This window comes from Amblyomma maculatum, chromosome 1, assembly GCF_055883805.1.
Source record: "Amblyomma maculatum isolate TAMU_Amacu chromosome 1, ASM5588380v1, whole genome shotgun sequence".
Taxonomy (NCBI): Eukaryota; Metazoa; Arthropoda; class Arachnida; order Ixodida; family Ixodidae; genus Amblyomma; species Amblyomma maculatum.
In genome coordinates, this window is record NC_139344.1 from 459,634,422 (window position 1) to 459,655,480 (window position 21,059).

At 44.8% G+C, this 21,059-nt stretch overlaps 1 protein-coding gene across 1 annotated transcript in view; it reads left to right on the forward strand.

The window, feature by feature from the left end:
• Positions 1-21,059, forward strand: part of LOC146209766 (uncharacterized) — a 66,342-nt gene that overhangs the window by 19,833 nt on the left and 25,450 nt on the right. The window contains exons 4-8 of the mRNA XM_084581065.1: positions 504-666; positions 1,071-1,177; positions 8,981-9,125; positions 11,268-11,462; positions 13,934-14,065. Of these exons, the coding sequence (XP_084437191.1) occupies positions 504-666; positions 1,071-1,177; positions 8,981-9,125; positions 11,268-11,462; positions 13,934-14,065 (742 nt within the window). The remainder of the gene's footprint in view (positions 1-503; positions 667-1,070; positions 1,178-8,980; positions 9,126-11,267; positions 11,463-13,933; positions 14,066-21,059) is intronic.

Sequence of the window (21,059 nt, forward strand, 5' to 3'; positions counted from 1 at the left end):
AATATTTTTGCTGCAGAAAAAAGAAAACTAGTGAACACCATTCATGGTATGCATGCAAAAGTGCAGCCGATACCGCTAATAGCAGTCGACATGGGGATAATATATTGCTGTGATGTCTGTGATAAGGGGTTGCCAGACTAGAAAGCTGATTCCAATAAAATAATAAAAATTATTTTTAGAACTATCTACTGCACGGAATGAGCTCAAATATTGAGGGTTTATAATTTACCATTTGAGGCGTGAAATAGAATAATCACTTTATGCTCAATTGTTAGCTGTCATGACCCCTTTAGGGAACTTGTTTTTCCATTTATGGGATGCTGTAAGTAGCATACGAGCCTTCCAGTATTTTCAAAAAAGCCTTAAATCGCTTGCTCTATTTACGTCCTATTACTCAATTTTTGCGCTACTGTAGCAAGGTTGGATGATGACGCTACAGTCTAACACGAATGATTACAGTCGTGTCCATACGAATAACCGTGCACATATTCTGCCTCTTCCAGGGCAGTCGAAGGTTTCACCAACGAGATCCGGTCGGACCCTGGCAAGAAACATTACAAAGACCACTGGCAGCACAATGTTTATGGTTGGGGTTTCCTCAATATTCACGAATTAATCGTCAACAGCAACCCAGATGTGGTCAAGTCAGCACTCACCGTGCTCAAGGTTTGCTTTCCTAACGCTACGCGTGTTCGATTGTAGACAAAGCCTAATAGCCGCTTCGTTTAATTGAAAACATTTATACCCCCTGCTATAGCTTCTATCAGGCAAATAAGGCTCTTGTCTAGGTTTAGTAGTGTTGCGGCCACATCGTAACTACTATCAATATCGACCTGAGACAACTGTGCTCCAAGCCAGTGTGGCTCCGTTTCTTCTTTCTATTTAAAGTTGCTACTCCTATACTCGTGAAACTGCGCCAGTGCACGGGGAATGTTGTGCTTAAAAGCCAGTCCAAACGTTCTGTAAATTGAAGTTCAAAATTGATTTGCACTTTTGTACCCTTGGGGTATGTGGCCGCTAAACCTTGCACGCATAGGAGACCTTTAAAAGTATTGCGCAACATCTCGCAGGAGCTGGAAGAGATCGCGGTTGCGGAAAAGAATAACGGATCCAACATGATCATCGGACTTTACTGCCGGCCACATACAACCTGTAACCAAGTTGCGGATTATTTGAAGTGAGCGTTCGATGTTTTGCTTATTTACCTAAAAAGAAAGGCATCAATGCATGGGGTGGGCCTCTTGATCTATGACCGCTTCCTAAATTCCTCTGGATTTTCTCAAAGGCGAGCATGCTTTAAGCGCACGCCGACGTTTGGAATTTGCTTGTCCCCTTGCTGGAGTAAGTTCTCACAATTTTTCTTACCATCATGCCCCAAACTATGTCTGTGTATCTGGTACAAGTGCTATGTTAACTCTGCTTGGAAGAAAAGGAAGAAAGCTTTTGCTTTATTAAACATGTAAGCCATACAACAAAGAGCTCTGCCCTTGTTTTTGTGACTTCACATAAAAATGGAATCGCATGAGGACGTAGACAAATCTGGCAATGAAATGCCTGAGCGGTTGTGGGGAATTGTTAACTCGAAAATGACAGCGATAAGGTGTGCAATTTGAGAGTATGACTACGCGCACCTTATTCATCCGCGTGTATAACCGACGCGCTGTTTTGATTATTTTCCTAATCTCGTTGCCGGTTCGGTATAAGAAGCGGTTGATCACAGATATTTCGTCCTTTTCTCTTTTTGCGATCAGAAGTGATTCTTTGTCACCTAAGACCAATCAGGAGGGAATTCGCATGACCTGATTGAATTTCTTCAATAGGCTACACCTATCACGTGCTTCTCTGTTTACGCGAAAGTTATATTTTACAACATTCCACAGCGTATGGCCATCCTCGGTGTCAAATAAGCAATTGATGCCTAATGGGGAATTAAGTTGGAAAATGAGAGTAGAGGGAGCACTGACCCTTTTTTTTATATCAGTTGAAGCTATACCTCAGAGCCTTATATGTTGAATTTGAAGGAACTGTTCTGGAGCGAAAAGATAGAATTTGCATAAGATCTTCAATTGCTCCTATATTGAGTGACCTCTTCCTTGCCAAAGGTGAGGACACATTTAATCACGTTAAGCTGGAGTTGCCAAGGCATTCCGATAATGTTGATGATTTGTTGGCTTGCCTGCCATATGGAGAATAGAGAGAGAGCAAAGTTGATCATTTTGGAACTATTTGCTAATGCACCTCTGGGGCTTGAGTTCACGTTTCAACTACTAGAGAATGCACAGATCCACTACTTGGATATAAAACTTGTGCTTCACGACGATCATATGTGTTGGTTGTATAGGACACGAGGGGCAAAAGGCCTTCTTCCTTACGACTCAAGCCATACAACGTTAGAAGGGGCTCGCTGTCTTGTGTTTACGACAGGCATTGATCAAATCCTGTCCGAACTTGATTGGCGAAAGCATCAACCTACAGATTGAGAGTTTGAATATAAGTGGATATCTGAAAATCATTTTGATATCTGCGGTTGAATGCTGATTAAAGAATATGCGACCCCGAGCAATAGAGCGTTAAGAAAATGAAAAGAGGAGACAGGTGGTTGTCCTGTATGCATGACATCTCACATTGTCTTAAAAAGATCGCGAGCCGATTTGAAATCAGGGTCGCGCTATCTTCACCGAACAAGTTAAAGAGTGTCCAGGAAGGTTAATGGAACGAGTGAGCCCAGGGAAGGATGCGGCGTGCTGCATATGGAGCGCTTTGTCAACTGCCGCGAAGGAGGTGTGTAAAAGATTCCTTTGACATGTGGGAAGACCTATTTGGGGCAGACTGGCCTATGTCTCAATGAGAGGTTAAGGGAACACATAAATGCGTGTGCAGCATGGTCGGCTCCAGGAAACCTGGCGACCCATTGCTGTCGCTGTGGAACGGATGACGCTTAACACGACTCAAGGGGTAAACATTCTGTAGCAAGATTCACGGAAACTAAGGAGCTGGTTCGGGACAAAGACACTTTGAAAAGACAGATTATTGAAGCATTTATAATTTCGGGTCAAGAAAGGGAATCCAAGAGTGTTCCGTCTGTGGCACTCAGCAGAAAGGAAGTGATACTGCTTTGTTTGGAAAATATGGTAAGATATACGCAATTTGCCATTGTTTTCGTTCTATTTGTCCTTCAAAACTTTTTCTTCGCATTTTTCCTGAATTGTTTCCACTTTTTATTGTACCTCTACGTCTTTTTTGTCATGTTTCCTTCTTCTTCGTATCACAAATAACAGCAAAAGAGATAGTGAACGCATCATCGGTGTGAAAGTCGATGTAATCTGGTGTGTGTTGTGTTTTTGAGTAACTATGTAGCGCCAGAAGTCTTCAGAGAGACACAGACAACTCATAACTACAGACATACTAAAAGGATCCAGTGTTCGTTGAATTGCAGATTGACGCATGTGATTTCCATGTTTCGTTCGGCAATGTATTATAATTGGTGGTTCACTTAATCATGTGCACTAAATTCTGGTGCGGTATGTCAGAAGGGCTATGGCATCTAAGAAAAGGTATTTGCATTTTCTGTAAATTTCTTACATGTATTTTAGTGTTGCTTTATAAAAATGAGTTGATCATACTGAATTGAAAAATGTCATGTATGGCTACCACAGAGAGTTAACAATTTTCAGAGAAACGTTATACTCCTTTCTGAAGCAGTAAAGTTGAAGGTGGGGCTAGTTGACTCTTATTCATTTTGAAGATAGCGCTAAAAACGAGGACCAGGGAGCAGGAGGACACAACGCGAGCACGGTTTTGCAACTAAAGGTTCTTTGAAAAGCACGGAATAAATACCCATCTCATAAAACTAAAAAAGTAAGAAAACAAACGTGATTTGAAGACAGGGGAATACATGCATATTCGCGCCGTCCATTTCCTTACCACAAAAAGAAAATTCATATCTAGAACACACATGAAATTAATCACTTGCATCGCTTCCTTCTTCGTATTGGTAATTGTTCTTCGCTGTTGTGACTATGAAGTCCTTGCTTTTGCACCTTATGTCAGTTAATAAGCACCCCATCATCTGTCTCATGCCCTACACTTTTCTGGATGCTATCCCGTTGGTTTTCTTCTGTTTTTAGATGGGTATTCCATGTTTTTCAATAAAGTTTCAGTTGCGAGAAAGCGCTCGTGTCCTCCTACTCCTTGGTCCTTGTTTTTTGCGCAACCTTCAAAGGTCCTTTTTGAAGCTTTGATACCTATATAAATGGCGAGGTTCTCCAAACGAACGTCAATGTAAAATAATGCCAATACAAACTAAACGAGATTCATATATTGAGTTGCTAGTACCAGGAGGAAGTTTGAGGACAGGTAGATTGGGATGCAGGCAGAGGACATTTACTTGCAAGAGGATTTTTATGGACCTCCAAGATCATTATAACTGTAATGTTATATCTGTATATATTTTGGAGAAAACAGTATATATATATATCTATATTTGTAGGCTATTGCATAAGACGGCGCGTAGAAATTTCGAATGTTTCTTTTTGGTGGCGGATAACTTCCCAAAGCGACTTAGGCATTGAGATAGTGGAGATTTCCGAAACGTTTGAATCCTAAGGGTTCTTTATGGTTCACTGACATCGTACAGTACTCGGCCGATTTATTTTTCGCATCGATCGAAAACCGGCCGCTGCGACCGGGATTTGATCCCGCACCCTTGGGAGCAGTAGTCGAGTGCCCTAACCACTGCGCCACCACGGAGGGATGAAGTGTTGAAGGTGTTCATAATTAGGTACAAGTTTGTTCTCCATAAATATATCTACTGAATGTCGTTCATGCAGAAGTAGTTAGCCTTGCGCTCGTGGACGCACTGTAAATAGAGCCACATCACATGCATAATTTATATTTTGACGACTTTCATCGATGCGAACGGTTTTTTTTTATGCTTTTAGTGTATAACGGCATAGAAGCTTGGGTGCTGTGATGCAGTAAACGTCAATGAATAGGTGTAAATGATAAAAGCTACAGCCGACTCAGGTCAGCTTGGATCCGTTGTGGAAAATTAGCCACTTTGAGCACAATATTGCGATTCGGTAAGCAATGTGCTTTCGAGAAGTAAGGAATGATTCTAAGTGTAAAACATTTTCTTAACGATATACCTTAAAAGTATCCATCCTTGTTTTCCTTCATAGTCCTGAAAATGGCCATTCAACATAAATAAAGCGTAGACCATCCTGCTAATCTAGTTTCACGCACAACACTGCTATTGAAATCATTTGAAAAACATTAAGGGCGTGGGACTAAACTCCGAAATTAAGGAGGTTAAGTGATAGCGTCTCATAGACAGAGACTATATTTCTCACTTTTATACTGTGTGTTTTTTATTTTTGCTTTTCTTCTTTATTCTTAATTGTTGAAACATGTGTACTTATTAATGATCAGCAAGCATTGGTTTTCTACTCTGAGCAGTGCGGCACCTTCGAACGCATTTTTTATTTTCAACTGCCTCATTTACCTAAAGGATCAATTACATGCACTAATTTTTCTAAATTCGACACATTAAACGTGGTCTTTTACCTCGGAACATTTTTACTCCTTTCAAATCCTGTGTTTTTATTTTTTACCATTTCTATATGCATCAAATAACCAATTATTTGCAATGATTTCGTTAACTCGTCATTGCCTACCACACACCGATCAATAATCAATCACTAAAAGCGCAAATTACCGCAATTTAGATTTTTAAGCGGCCCTTAACTATTACCAGCTCGTACTGCCGACAACCACTACTACGATGGCGACGCGCCGACAGCTTTATGAGCCAGCGCGAGCTGTAAACGCTACCGCTTAAAAGGGATATCCGTGATTAGGAGACGACATTCAAGTGCCAAACCTTGACTGAACTAACCCTCAATCTTTCGTTTGGGTACATTTTGGTCCCACGAGATACCAGCAAGCTGTTATTTTTTGAAGACATATATCACTCTAAAATTCCACGTGGTAATGCCCCAGTCATTACTTGCTTCCCCTCTTAGGCCATTAGTCTATTTCTGAACTGTTGCCCTTACCACAACTGCTATAGATTACGAGCGTAAATGAGTCGTCCGGGCCGAGCATGGACAGCTACCGTAAATGAAGTTCGAGAGAAAGTGCTTCTATCACCAGAGGCGTTTTTGAAGCCTATGGGCACCTTACAGCGAGATTACTGACACATGTGGCGCCACATTGCTGCCGACGACAGTAAGCAATGAGGCGGCCGAAGAGCAGGCACAGTGTAACTTGCGGCCGCTTTGTTATTTTTGTGTTCGCATTTTCAATGCCATCGACCGTGATTTACACAATATCTTCATTGAGCTCATGCGATGCTTCGAATGATACAGATGCGAACAGAAATGATATTAAGCATAGGTATTGTCGCGTTATATATTGCTAAAATCTCGAGAAACACCTAAGCGTACCGTTTTCCGGGGAGATATTAGGGAGTTTTAGAATAGGGGGACCCTATCGGTTAGGGGGATAGGGTAATAGCGGGGCGCGAGTGCGCATGCTCAGAACCCTAGCGGGCCTTGGGTTTTTGGGTCAGCGGACGACGGTCACCCTAACTGGGCGAAATAGCGTGGACCCTATCGCCGGATAGGGTCGGGGAACATATGGCGGCGTCCGGCCAAGCGGCGGCCGCTCGCCTGGGCACACATTCGTCGTTACCGCTCCATGGTGTCACGCGTTCAAGGCAAACGAAACGCCAACGAAGCTTGTGCTATGTCTCACGATGCCCGCACCACCAAATTTAAGCGACAAAACGCCCCATATTTTCTGATTGATTCCGGATTTACCGAGCCGCTAGGCTTAGCGAGTTCGCCTCGTTTGGTTGCCATGGGGACCAGGCGTCGGAAAGCGCGGAAGGTTCAAATGAGGTTTCCCGGCTCAGCCTGGACTGGTAAAGATTGGCCGATTTCGTCTTGTCTGATGAAAAGAGTTTATATAACTGGTATTTTTAAGATAGCTTTGTACAATGACAGCAGTTTCTTTTTAGTAAAATAGCATTGTTGGCTTTTATATATTTATATGATTTTAACTGTTTACCGTCTGGGCGCTGCAATCGACAAACGCAAGCCCCGCTCCGCTGCGTCGCTAAAACCCTATTCTAAAACTCGCCAGTCGGCTCGAACGTTGCGCCACGGCACGCTATTTTCTTGGGGGGCCCCAAGTCTTGGGTTCCCCTATTCTAAAACTCCCTATTTAAGGGGGAAATGACGTCAGAAGCGGATAGCGGCTGTGAGAAACAAAGAAAGTAAAACTCGGTAGCTAATGGTGTCAACTGCCTACATATGCTAAGCGGCCAATAAAAAGATAACTGGTTGAGCGGAGACAACGAGTTAAACTTCTGATTCAACCAGCTGCATGCCGGTTAGAGCAGTCTCCGCTATACGCGCTCCGCACTATAAAATTGGGCGGATACTGCTACGTGCTACACAGGATCGAGTGACATTATTCGTCTATTAAATTACGAAACGTCCAGACAAGCAACAAAGTCGCGGAGTCTCAGTATCGAATTCAAGCCACATTGAGTTACTAGAGGCGGAAAAAAAAAATACTGAACGCCTGCGTGCTGTCCGAACCAAACTTCTGCGGCGGTGTAACACCCAACATACGCTCGAAACTTCGAAATAAAGATATCCACTGCGATGATTCTCAGTAAATACACTGCTTAAAGTGCCCAACAAGTCGAACTGCGGTGTCTAGAGGGCCGTACGTGAGACCTTGCGCGCTGAGCATGAACTTCGTACCTAGTTTTGCACCAAAAAAGACCTCTTGAACGGATTACTCAATCTACGCTAGAGCTTTTATTTTCAGGCGATAGAGTGCTCCGTCATTAGTAGCAACAGCCAAAAATCCCACCTTAGACGACCTCACTTATCGACGCTATGTCGTTGACTCTGCGTTATCCGGCGACGTTGCCGACACTTGCAGTGCAGACGTAATATGTACAGTACTCACGGATTGAAATAGGACACTCGGAGCGCGTGGCCGTCGCTGCATGAAAGGCAGTGTGGTAAATAACAGGCCGGCTTATTGGCGACCGGAATAAGCAGTTCTGCTTTTTAGATGTTCTCCCCCTCGCACTATATCACAATGCAACACCTTGGTTCCATGAGCATCCACGGGCGGCGCTGCATGCAGCGACGGCCACGCGCTCCGAGTGTCCTATTTCAATCCGTGAGTACTGTACATGCTCGTTTTCTTTTGAAAAGCACGCTGCAGCCGCTCAGTAATTGGAGGCGCCAAGGCATTCATAAAGGGCAGTGCACATGCCTTCCTGTAACCCCCACGGCCCTGTCGAAAGCTGCGCGCGACGAACGAAAGTGTTCGACATAATATGAAACTGTAAAGCAAAACCACGAGGAAAGAGTCGTGCTGCTGCAAGCACAAAAAAAAAAATAGAAAGACGACAGGCGGTCAGTCGCTTGATCAATCTCGTCTCAGCTTCTTGCTGTACTTTCAATGTTTGGGTGCAAGGTGTGGACGTAATAGGTAAATTAACAGCCCCGTTTCCTCCCTCTAAGCTCAACGTCCTATATGAGCACTCGAGCGGCCATTCGCGTTTAGTCCCGATTGCCTAAACTTCCCCGTTCTAAACGTGACCACTCTCAAACAGGAAAGCCAGCAGCGGTAATCGGAAGGAGCTCGCAAAGAGTTTGATGGCCTTAAAACCGCAAAAAAAAAAAAAAAAAGGATTCCGACGGAAATGCTTCCCGCTCCACAACGCGAATGCAACCCGACCGCGCCGGCCGCCTGAAATTACTCGGCGCAGGCGTTCGCTGCAATGAACGCAGGTTTCCAGTAGCACCGCCTGGCCACTCCAAGTTGCCAATATTGCGTTGGGGTATTTTCTCCCGCTTCTGTTTCATTTTCTGTTGTGACTCGAAAGGAGTGGATGACAACCAGTTTGCCATTTTTGCAGTTGTATGTTACAATAATATGATGCTTTCAGGACCATATTTGTTCCCGGAGGTCTGGTGGTTCTGGGACACATATCTCACCGCGACAACAATATCACAGATTGCGTTATTCTTGGGCCAACCACAAGAAATATTACGGGCAGAAAATATGCAAATACGAGCTACGTGCACACTCTGGTGAGTTGTATACAGCATTCAATTCTCTCAGTGTCTAAAGCTGCATGGTACGCTAGAGAATTTATTACGCCTTACCGCCAATAAAAAAAAATCGTTTTTGCATATACAGCGTAAATCACGTAACTCGGCGAGAGTGAGCATAACCTTGGTTTAACCCGTTCGAGGGGCGGTGAAGGCGTCCATCCACTGTGCTACTGTTTTGTTTCTTTAGAACTGCTTATGGGGCGCCTAATAAGACCGGCATATAGCGCCGTAGAGATTCTAAAGCTATTAAAACGGTTTTAATTATGACCTAGACGAGCACTGTGTATTCCCTAGACTTCACAAAAAGTTTGGCGCCTTCTCAAAACAGCGTGCTATAATTCCTCTTGCAACTCTTTATCAGTGCTGTTTAAGGTTAAAGTCATCTAAACTCAAACATTTGCAATAGCAGTTGTTTATTTGTTCATGCTCGCATTTGTTATCCTTCCAAACGAGTCGTAATTGTAAGTGAAACTAGTCTGTGCGCAATATATACTACTGCTATAATGCCACATGTTTACATTTGGTAACAATAGAGTAATTACTCGCTAGCATCCACACAAGAGTAGCCATACGGCTACAAATAAATGCTTTACAGCTTCCCCAGAAACCTCGTAGTTAAAACAAATTCGACCTGGCCGTCGAAAAGTTTGACGCTGGACTAGGATGAAGTTCCGACGAAATTCGTAGTTAAAAAAAAAATAAACATTTCTCCTTAATCCCTGTTAATTCCTACCGAATCAGCCCCTGGAAGGATGAAGTTTCTGTGGAAGCTGTATAGCTTTTCTTTTTATCCATGTAGCTGCGCTTGAGTGGACGTCAGTAACTAGTCATTAATTACAAATCTATTCTACCTTGGAGGACCCACCTACAAATATAAATCTATGTTTACGCATTCTTCAAGTCCTTCATGCATCAAAATAATCAAGGTTAATATGGAAATTACGAACCTGTTCGAATGTTCTCTAATTTTGCAGATAATTTTGATAGCAATCTTATACTATAAAAAGCAGACAACTTTTGATTTTCTTCTGGGTGGAGTCCTTCAATACGAGCGTGACTTAAGGCATCCTAAAACCTTCTAACGACATCCTGAGCAGCTATGAATGTGCTCATCTCGAACATCGGGACATTTTCAATGCATGATAGGGAAACGTCGTTTAAGAGTCAGTACTCTTACAATGACATGAGGATAAAAATTTTATACCAATACAAACGTCGTCTCGCATTACGATATTGTGAATTTCAGTGATATCAAAAATGGCCTACCTTGCCAATGCGGCTAGCATTAAAATCTCGCAAGTTTAAATAGACGCAATATTTTAGTATCGAGATATGGTAGCAAAGATAGTGGCTCCACCAAAAAGATATGTCCTCTTTATTATTTTTAAAAATAATATGATCCTTAATCTCGTTGTATATTCACGGCGCGTTCAGGTAGAGCTCAACCTATATTTTTGGTCCCCGGTAGATGTAGATGTAGTTGTGCCGTTCGGTTCGTCATTTTGGTTGCAAAGTAAGACTGTGAAAAAAAAAAGCAGTGTTCTTGCTCGTAACTTTAATCGAGAAGTTAACAAATTAGGCGAACCACTGGCGAGTAAAATGAACCATATCTTGTATCGTGGCTCAAATACTTTACATATTCCTTAATTAGAGAATCAGATATACTTGCGCCGCAAACGTATTCGTTATTTTCTTTACGCTCAAATGCGTTTTCATAGTTACCAGCGGTGTTAATATTCTTTTCTGCGTATCTTTCTATTGTATTTGTTAGCTGCTCACCATTTCATGAAATGCCCGAAATCGCATACCCAGCGCGACCCTTTTTATTGATGTTGACGCTAAAATAACAGAAGCATGACATGGTATTCTTCCTAACTCTCTGAAAACAAATGGGTGTGTCGTTTTCTTCTTTTTGTTTACTCTTTTGAATGCATCTCCTATTTGCGGCCAGACGACTCTTCAGCTCGGAAGTGATTTTGTTTCTTCTGCATATACCCCTTTTTGATGTCGTACTTCGTGTGCGAAGGAAAGACGTCATTAAGTATGCAAATTACGTAAGAATCTATGTTATATGCCCAGTATGCAACTCTTGCATCATTACTTCTTGTGGGTTCACAGGGTGATGCCATGGGTGTAGTCAGATACCTGCAAAAAGATAAGGGCATTGACACCATGTACGCTGTGTCATTCACGATGGCTGGACGCTGGTACCAACCAAAGAATCCAGACAATCAAAATCAGCGAGCAGGAAAGTATCGCCCAGGTAACCCTTGCAAATTGGGCGACTATCCACAGAAAGCATTTGTGCCAGAGGTAAGACTTCCCTTCCTGCAAGCTTCCTGCATGTAGGAGCTGCTCGTGACCAGCATTCCGTCCAGCAGAATTGCAGAGTTCGCAAGGAGTTTGGTTTCAGTCGCGTGACCTGATATATATCACAGAAGAAAATACACTGATGCTATGGGACTTATCCGTAACCAATGTTTCTGAAATGCGCAGACCTAAAATATGATTGTCGACAAAGAAAGATGAGGCATTATCACTTAACGACGAGAGTGTTTTCGGCTTCCGTGGGCCTTGTCACCTAGCGGAGCCTTGTTTACGTTTTAACGTCATTTACCAAAATCCAGTGTCGGCGTCGCCAGCCGACCGCCGGCATTGGTGTTTTCAGCGAAAAATTAAGATCATGCCGCTGGGAGGAGATATGGCCGAGCACTAGCTGGACTTTGGGTTCCCTACATTATGCTTGGCTAGAGCTGCCAACTCTGGTCTCTCCTTTTATATGGGAGCCTGTTGTCAGAATCAGCCTGCCAGGACAGTTGTATTCACTTTGCCTCTATAGGCCACTGAGGGATGTTCATATGGCTTATTTAGAGCAGGCCTTCATACGCTGAAGCTGCGTTATAGCATCACACCCTTAATAGAAAAGCTGAAGTGTATGCAATTTTTTTATTTTACATTACTTCTCGCTATGTCACAAAATCTTAATGCGCCCCTTTACATTGCTATACATGTTCACTGTCATATAGTCGTAAGATGCCACATTATAACAAATACCACCTGACATAGACGCAAACTGCCGCTTTAGCTAGGCTTCGAATATGCATGCATGGTCTAAAAGCAGCATGTATGCCTGGGGGTCCGAGTGCCCTAGAATACTGGATTTCAATCTCAACCTTTCTTCTTAAATACGAATCTCGAGTTGGCAGTGTTCACAACTCATCCATGTGATGTGGCCGTGGTAGATGGCAGGTGACGTGGTTGTGCAACTACAGGTCGTGCGAATGATTGACGTCAAGGGTCCGCTTGAAATGGCAGAGGTGTTACGCACTACCAACAGTCGTAGTGCCTGACACTACCAACCTATTTGAGATGGGAAGCCGAGATCAAAATCCAGCATTTCAGGGCACTTCGATCCCCGTTTACACAAGCTGTGCTGCACCACGCATGTATATTGCATGTCGCGATTTTTCGATGGTGAAGCTGGCGGCTGGATTTCTTTCCAAACGGGGCTTTTAACTCCATCGCTTTAAAAGCATCGCAGGTGCCATGAAGAATCCACGCAAGTGGCACGCTCTCCTTGAACGGGCCGCTCGTGTGGGTTCTTCGTACCACCCGCGATGACGTTAAAAGAACTTTTCTCCAAAACAGTCTGCGTCGGCTTTGTCGTCAACTGTCTTGCGCACAAGCGTCTCTCAGTCTTCGCTACACGGGGCGCGAAAAGCCCTTTCGATGAGGCATGCTCTGTTGGTCGCAATGCTGAAACGCACCACCTTAAGAAAAGATGAAAACGTTTCTCGGACGCTTGTTTTAGCAGCAGTATTTTCAACCGCCACCATTCGTTGCTTATAAGCATGACCTTCGCAGTGCGTTGGAACCACGTCGAACTCGCGCGCTCTGCGCTGGGCACATCAAGGCATTTATGCTAGAAAGGATGCATACCAAACGTGCCTACAGTGGGGAGAAGCTCAGAATTGAGGCTGCCGCACGTTTACCCAGAAGCCTTTTGTGCGAAAATCACCACTGTACATCCGACTGCTGAAAGAACCCCAACACAAGGAGTCAAGTGTTTTTGCACCCTACCGTATGTTCTAACGCGACGTGAGGCAGGTGACCGCCAGCAGCAGATGAAAGCCTGTTCACGAAAATGTCGAAATCAGGAAAGGTGCCTGCTGGAAGGCGCCGGTTAGCGCACAGGTAGGCGCAAACTAAGTCGTTAGAGGATAGAAGGGATGACCTCAGGCAGATGCACCGGTGTACTGCTCGCCACAAAACATGCGGCGGACTACTTGATAAAGTCGCCTTTATTCTTACGCCATTGTGTCGGATATCACCGACGTTCCATGTTTTTCCATCGGTTTCGTAGAACCCTTTCTACAATATCGTCTTTTTGCTGATAAGTCTGATTATCTTTTCATTTATAGCGTTTAGAGAGAGAGAGAGAGAGATAGGGTTGTGTACTGGCAGAACTGTACTGGGGGGGGGGGGGGGGGGGGGGGGGGGGGGGGGGCTCCACCAGAAAGGAACCAATCTCGCTGACGTTTATATCAAGTCACAAACTCCAAGCTGTCTCCCAGGTTTTTTTTATGACAGCTGTAAACCAACTCTGTGACCGTTGGAATGTAGTTCAATGTCGCTATCAATTGTTTGCAAGAAACAGTTTTGAACGGAGAAATATTCAGCCGCTGTCACTGAATGTTGTGTTACAATGTCGTTGCCTTGGTATGAGTCTCGTTTTTATTCGCAAATAATTGCTTTTGTCTAATGTGCTGTCTGTTTCTTCTCAGGTTTGCGATAACACGTCTCTAAGCTACAAGTCGACATTTTACTACGCCGCTTTCGACAGTACCGTATTCGCGTACGATAAGGTGCATGGGTTTTCTGTGACCGTTGAGAACCCGGAGTCTATAAGACGAAAGGTGCGTTGGCTTCATTCGTCAGGCGCCTAGGATTTCGGACTGCGCTGTCATTTTGTACGACTTGAGGTGTTAGGGATTACGCCTTTAGCTATCGCGCATTTCGAGTTCGTCAAATGTAACCGGTCATATATCATCTGGAACAGATATATAACTGACGAATTTTGGCGGCCGTAAGAGAAAGAAAGGACTTTTTTGGAGGTTGAGTTGGTACTTATAGTGCTGAAGAAACACCACAGGAAGAAAGACACAAAAGGACAGGTGTCTTTCTTCCTGTGGTGTTTCTTCTCCGCTATAAAAGTCAAGGAAGAAATAGGTAGGGGGAAATCGGGATGCCGCTGTTAAAAGCTAAATGCATGTCAGAGCTTTGCAAACTAAATATTAATCATCCCACCTCAGACAGTTCTGTAGAGGATAAAAGCAAAGGAACGTTCATGAATCAAGCTTGCCCAATCCTGTCGGCGCTGAGTGTGTCACTTGGCGATATTATCACTGGCACCGCGCGCGCCTCTCTAGCTCGCTCCCAGCTTGTGCTTTAAGACCTCTTAATTGCTTAATTGCGACTCGCATGTCAGTGCTCGGCAAGCTAAAGCTCAGCCAAGATTTAGGTTGCTAGCCAGCAGAGTGAATAAAATAACGGGCCGAAAAACCAGCGTATACAATGGCCTGAACTCCCTCGTGCTCTTTCGCGGAATTTGCCGTCAGAGGTAATCAAGTATACCAGGACACAGACTATGGCCATGAAGGTGTCTGTAGAAGGAAATGCCACCTGCCCTTAGACGATGGCAGTTACGAGAAGGAAGATATGGGGGCTTGCTCTGTGTGGAGCGAGAGCTGCAAATTGTGCAGGAGAAGCGATCTTGAAATATGTTTAAAATTATTTCTGTAATTTTTCGACTATGCGACACTTTAATTTGCAGGTGTAATTAGAAACAACAGATGCATACTCCAGAACCGCCAAGCATGCGGTAAAGTACAACTTCAGCAATGCAGGTGGCGTGCAGAACGGATCAACACGATGATCGAGAATTTTATATTTGTAGTGCACACATATTCACATAAGATGACCGCCCTGCTGTCCACCACGGCCTTTGTGCGAAATCAGCGTGGTGTTTGGCCACACATCAAGGCGCCAACCTTCATTTTGGATGCACACATTCATCGTCTCCTCACTAGTGTGAAAGCCCCGGGAAGGTCGGAAACGGCACCGCTGCTGTCGTGTTGGCGCCGGTTCTGTGCAGGGGCGTGCTGTCAGGCTTTTGCGAATAGCTCGCAGAAGAATAACATTTGTATGAGAGGAAGCGATTCTAGAATCCAAAAGTAACAGCAAGTAATTTCATCAACCCTGGCCAACATCATGGAATTCACAGAGCAAATGTAGCGAAGACTGTGTTTTACTAGTAAAATGGAGAGCCCTAGTTTTGGAACGATTGAGAGAAAGCCCATACTTCGCGCGCCAATTATAGAAAGCAGACATGTCCAAATGCACAGACAAGCAATGTTGAAAAGAATGTATTGCCTTGAATTTGTTTGTATTACCTTGAGCGGAATGCTTTTGTAGAGTATAATACATTGAGCATAATGAAGTAAAGAAACGTCGTAATTAAAACAAAGTTGAGAAACGCATTTAATAGGGAATATTAGGAGGCAACAGCGGTTACGGGCTAAGCAAATGAGGTCGTTTATTTGAGATACTGATAGCTGGAGCAATCAAGGAGATAATGCATGGGAGCTACGACTGAATCTTCTATTCCAGACAGCAAACGCTTTTCGACGAGTAATGAGTGAATGGCAATGTCGAAAGCATTGGTCAAATCACAGTCTACAGCATCAGCCTGTCCTCTTGGCAAGACTATAGCAGTGGCATACGTCATAAACGCGAATAGGTTAATTGTAGAAAAACCCGATATGAAGCCATGCTGATTAGGCATAATGACGTCTTTGAAATTATTCGAAAATATTTTGTACAAGGCTAATTGAAACAGCTTAGAGGTGGAACATATAAATGAGAATAGGGACGGTACCCAAGTAGCACACATTAAGTGGCCCACCTGTAGCCCGTATGGGCAAGTTGGGATTGGGCAACCACGATAACACCCATGAGTGCCCTCTTTAGGGATCAAGTGGGCAAGCCCAATTTGCGCTTGCCCCTGCTTTTTTCATCTGGGCATCATATAGGCGTGGAAAGGGCTAACTGAGTACATATACCCACATCTGGCCCTCAAGGGTCCCGCTTGGGGAATTTTAGGGCCTATGCAAAGAAAATATGGGTTTTGTGTAGAAAGAGCCTGGGCTAATCTAATTGGGGCTGCCCACACCAAAGCGCAATAGGTCCCACATGGGCCGCGGCAGGGCTAAATGCGAGTATTCCCGCGCATTGCCTACATGGAACCCTTGAGGGGTTCTCGAGAGAAGGTCAAACGGAAATGTAGGCTTCATGCAGAAAATTCCTGGGCTGCCCCAAATGGGGCTGCCCACCAAAAACCTAGATAATTTCCGCATGGCCTGTAGCGGGGCAGGAAAGTGCACATTCCCGCTTCTGCCCGCATCGGTCTCTTGCGGGGCACATTAGGGCACATCCGGTGCAATGTGGGCCTAAAGCGAATAGTAGACGGGCTAGCCCAAATGGGGCTGCCCACTCAAAACCTGGGTAGGTCCCGCGTGGTTTGCATCTGGGCTGAAAAGCGGACATGCCTCCACGCCGCCCACATGGGTATTTCTTGGGTTAACTTCGGGCAAATGCTACATATATTCGTAGTTTCTGCAGTAAAAATAAGATAAACCCAGTTGAGGCTGCCAAATTGGCCATAGGTGGGCTTATTGCTCTGAAACGTGTTCACCCTGTATTTCAGGCACCATTTTTTATGTAATTCATCTTATACCGGCCGCTAATTGCATCTTCTGGATTTTTCACATAACCATTATATAGATATCCATGCCAGGAATAGACTATCTAATTTTCCTCTAAAAACTACGTTATATGCAGTATTGGCAGAAAATGTGCAGCAGTAACTGTTCCGCTTTACGAGTGTGTACTGAACTACCTTAAAGTTTTCCTGCGCCATTATTATTCTACATACACAACCGAAATAAATATTCATACCAACATTTGGGGGGTGATGTGGGCCAGCCCACATAATTGCAGTGAATTAGGAATAAATTTATTTGATGTTATTAAGTGTCGAATACAAGATAAATAAATAGTGCTCAATGTTCCACACTTGATGATTATTGGAACTTGTGCAGCCCCGAAAATACCAGATTCAACCCATGAGGGCAGCACGTGGACGAGCCCGAAACGGATTGGCCTCCGCAAAGCCCGCGCCGGAACAACTCAGGTATTGGAGGGATTAATCGACATAAAAATTAAAACCTTGATCAATGGGGCGGCACTGCCTTAATAAACGTAGGACCCATTATTGATTCTGGTATGCTGCCCATATTCAGCTATCGGCCGAATGCGGGCAGCCCTATTTGGGCTACCCACACGGATACAGATTGGGACCAATCGCGGCAAATTTGGGCAGCCCACGCTGGCCCCCTCTGGGTACGTATTGCAAATCCCGCATGGGGCCCGTATGGGCTGCCCCCACGGGTCGAGCACAGGCCCCCATATCATAGCCCATTTTGTGGTACCTGGGTAATCATAGCCCATTTTGTGCTACCTGGGTAATTGCAAACACCGATTTTGTTTCCTGATCTCCTTTTTTTCCTGATCTGCAGGCAGATAAATACGTGTCATTTTCCGCAAGGGAGGAAATGCAGGATTTTTGAAACGGTTATTAATATTGCGGGTAAAACGGGTGCGAAGACACTATTGAAGCCTTTCATTGTGACAGCTTAAATTCCATCAGGGATAGGGGAACAAAAGATGGTCACAGACGCACGAGGCTTGCACTTCTAAACCTCCCGTCAAAGAGACCTGAGTGAAGTGCACCAGATGGAAGACATAGCGGTTCGTATTGTGGGGATTTGTATACGGAGGTTAAGTGTTGCGAAATTCTGTAGGCAACATTTCGAATGTCGGACTAATGAGAGAGGATCAAGTTATTGCCTGAATCATATTTTCTAGAACACTCGCGAACCTATCTCCAGAACTCATTATGATGATTCCAGGCGCTCTTGTCCAAAAACTCAAGATAGAAGCCATGATTTCGCTTAAACAGGCGTTTGCAATGATAACAAAAGCACCAAAACTGGTCGGCCCATATGAGAAGAAACGAAGAGAATAAAATAGTCTCCAAGAGCATACGCGAAAGTGGGCGAATTCCCCGTACGAAGTGAATCAGTAAAATATTAGGCACAGACTAGAGGCTTAATCAGGAGTGGAGGAAGAAATTTGTCAGAGCGAGTAAGTGATATATATCCATGCTCGAGACTGTCTCGAGTACTTTCAAAATTATTCAGCGCAGATATGTGGTCGAGTTGGTATGAATATAAATCTAATATTTACGCATAAGCACAGACACAAAGAGAATATAAGGACACAATGAGGTCTCACATCAACGTCTTCTTAACTCCGGGGAGCAAACGCTGAGCGAAAAAGTAGAAAACCAGAAGGAAAACGCGAATACCGCGAATAGTAAAAAAATAAATAGGAATAAAAGATTAGAATTAATAATAATGAATTAGAGAAAAAACTAACTTGAAAACTTGAAGTAATAAGACAAGCAATGAGAAAAATGATACCTATACCAAGCGTCAAAAAAAAAAAAAAACTCGTGTGTCCACAACAAAACAGCACAATGAGCACGCATTGAGTTCATATCTTCAATCAATCGGCCATCATAGGCATTCCTTAAAAAGCCCAATTCCACCTGCTACACCATGCCAAACGCAAATCTGATGCTGGTACCTCCATGGTACCCTATCAAAAAACCTTCCATATTTCCTCTTGCTAATTTATCTCCGACTGAATCGAATTACGGCACTCTCAAAAGAAACAGCAACAAAAGACTTCAAGAAAACTCTAAATCTTGTGACACTGATGATTCTGTTTCATCGATCTATCTAGCAAAACGTTGTTCGTGCGGACGAACTCCTAGTTTGAGAAGGTTAGTTCTATTTAGTCAGAAAGATAAAATAGCAAGAGAAATTATGGAAGATTTTTCATAGAGTAATATGGCGAGAACTGCATCTGTCGCCCGTTTGTAGTAATGTAGGTGAAGAAATTCAACATTTTATAAACTGCTTAGTTGGCCGACAGTGCGAAGAGATTATTCCGATACGTATTCATTGAGCAGTGCTGTTGCTTTGGTCACGTGGTTGCATGTTTCTGCTTGCAGCAGGTGTTTTAATTTTTTTTTTACTAGCAAGCATATTGCTTCAATATATTGAAATGTGGATTTAAAAGTTGATTGGACTGTCTAGCGCTGGCAGTAATTCAGGCACAGCAGGATCGGAATACCACCTGCAGGGCACAGCTCCAGCGCGAGAGAGATGGGCGCCGGAGACCAGCGATGGTGATGGCGATCTCTATCGCTCAGTAGTTCGCGAGGGTCTCCGTGTCGAAGAGTGAAGTGGTGAAGGAGAAAATGGGCTACCTCTCGGGCTGTCGCCGCGGGAAGCGCAGCAGTCTCCGCATCACGGGTCAGGTGGTCGACGGCGGAGATGACCCATCGATTACCGGCGGCACTGCATGGTAGCGGACCATAGAGGTCGATTCCCACGCGATCAAACGGGCGAGCTGGACACGGTAAAGGCTGGAGAGGGCCAGCGGGGTGGCGAGAAATCTTGCGTTTTTGACAGGCTGTACAAGAGCGAATGTATCGACGTACGAAACTGTACATTCCCCGCCAGTAATACCTCTGAAGAATCCGATCATAGGTTTTCAGGACGCCGGCATGAGCGCTTTGCGGGTCAGTGTGATGGTGGGCCCAAACCTCGGAGCGGAGGTGGCGCGGAATGACAAGAAGCCATTTTTTGCCATCTGAGTTGTAGTTCTTTCGGTAGAGCAGGCCGTCCCGAATGGTAAAATGGGAGGCCTGTCGGCGGAGTGCTCGAGGATGCATAGCCGCGGAAGTAGTACCAAGGACATCTAGCAGGTTAGAAACCCAAGGATCTTGTCGGTGCTCGAAAGGCATATCCTCAATGGTGAGTGCTGACAAAGAGGCTTGAGGAGGGGATGATTAGTTAGGCGAATGAACCGGTGACCGAGAAAGAGCATCGGCGTCAGAGTGCTTGCGGCCAGAGCGGTACACTACACGGATGTCGTATTCCTGAAGCCTGAGAGCCCAGCGCCCGAGACGGCCAGACGGATCCTTGAGAGACGCGAGCCAGCAGAGAGCGTGATGATCTGTAACTACATCGAAGGAGTGGCCATATAAGTAAGGGCGGAACTTCGTTATAGCCCTCACGATTGCTAAACACTCCTTTCCGGCATAGGAGTAGTTGCTTTCGGCTTTGGTAAGAGCATGGCTTGCGTAGGCGACAACGTATTCGGAGAAGCAGGCTTGCGCTGGGCGAGGACGGCGCCGAGGCCGACACCACTGGCATCGGTGTGAACTTTAGTAGGTTCAGTAGGGTCGTAATGGCGCAGGATTGGCGGTGACGTCAGAACATTGCGCAGCGTCGCGAATGCATCATCGCAGGCTGGCGACCAAGAGGGGAGGTTAGGAGCGCCTTTCAAGAGCTGTGTAAGGGGGGCTATGATGGTCGCGAAATTGCGAACAAAACGACGAAAGTGCGAGCAGAGGCCCACGAAGCTTCGCAGTTGTTCCAAAGTGGTCGGTTTTGGAAAGTCAGCAACGGCGCAGAGGTTCTCAGGATCAGGCAGAACTCCATATTTGCACACAACATGTCCGAGTATTGTGAGCTGGCGGGCACCGAAGCGGCACTTTTGAGGTTCAGTTGAAGACCGGCGCGGGTTAGGCAGGTGAAGACCTGGCGAAGTCGAGTCAAGTGGGTCGGGAAGTCTGTTAAAAAGACGACGATATCATCGAGGTAGCATAAACAGATGTTCCATATCAGGCCGCTCAGTACAGTGTCCATCATTCTT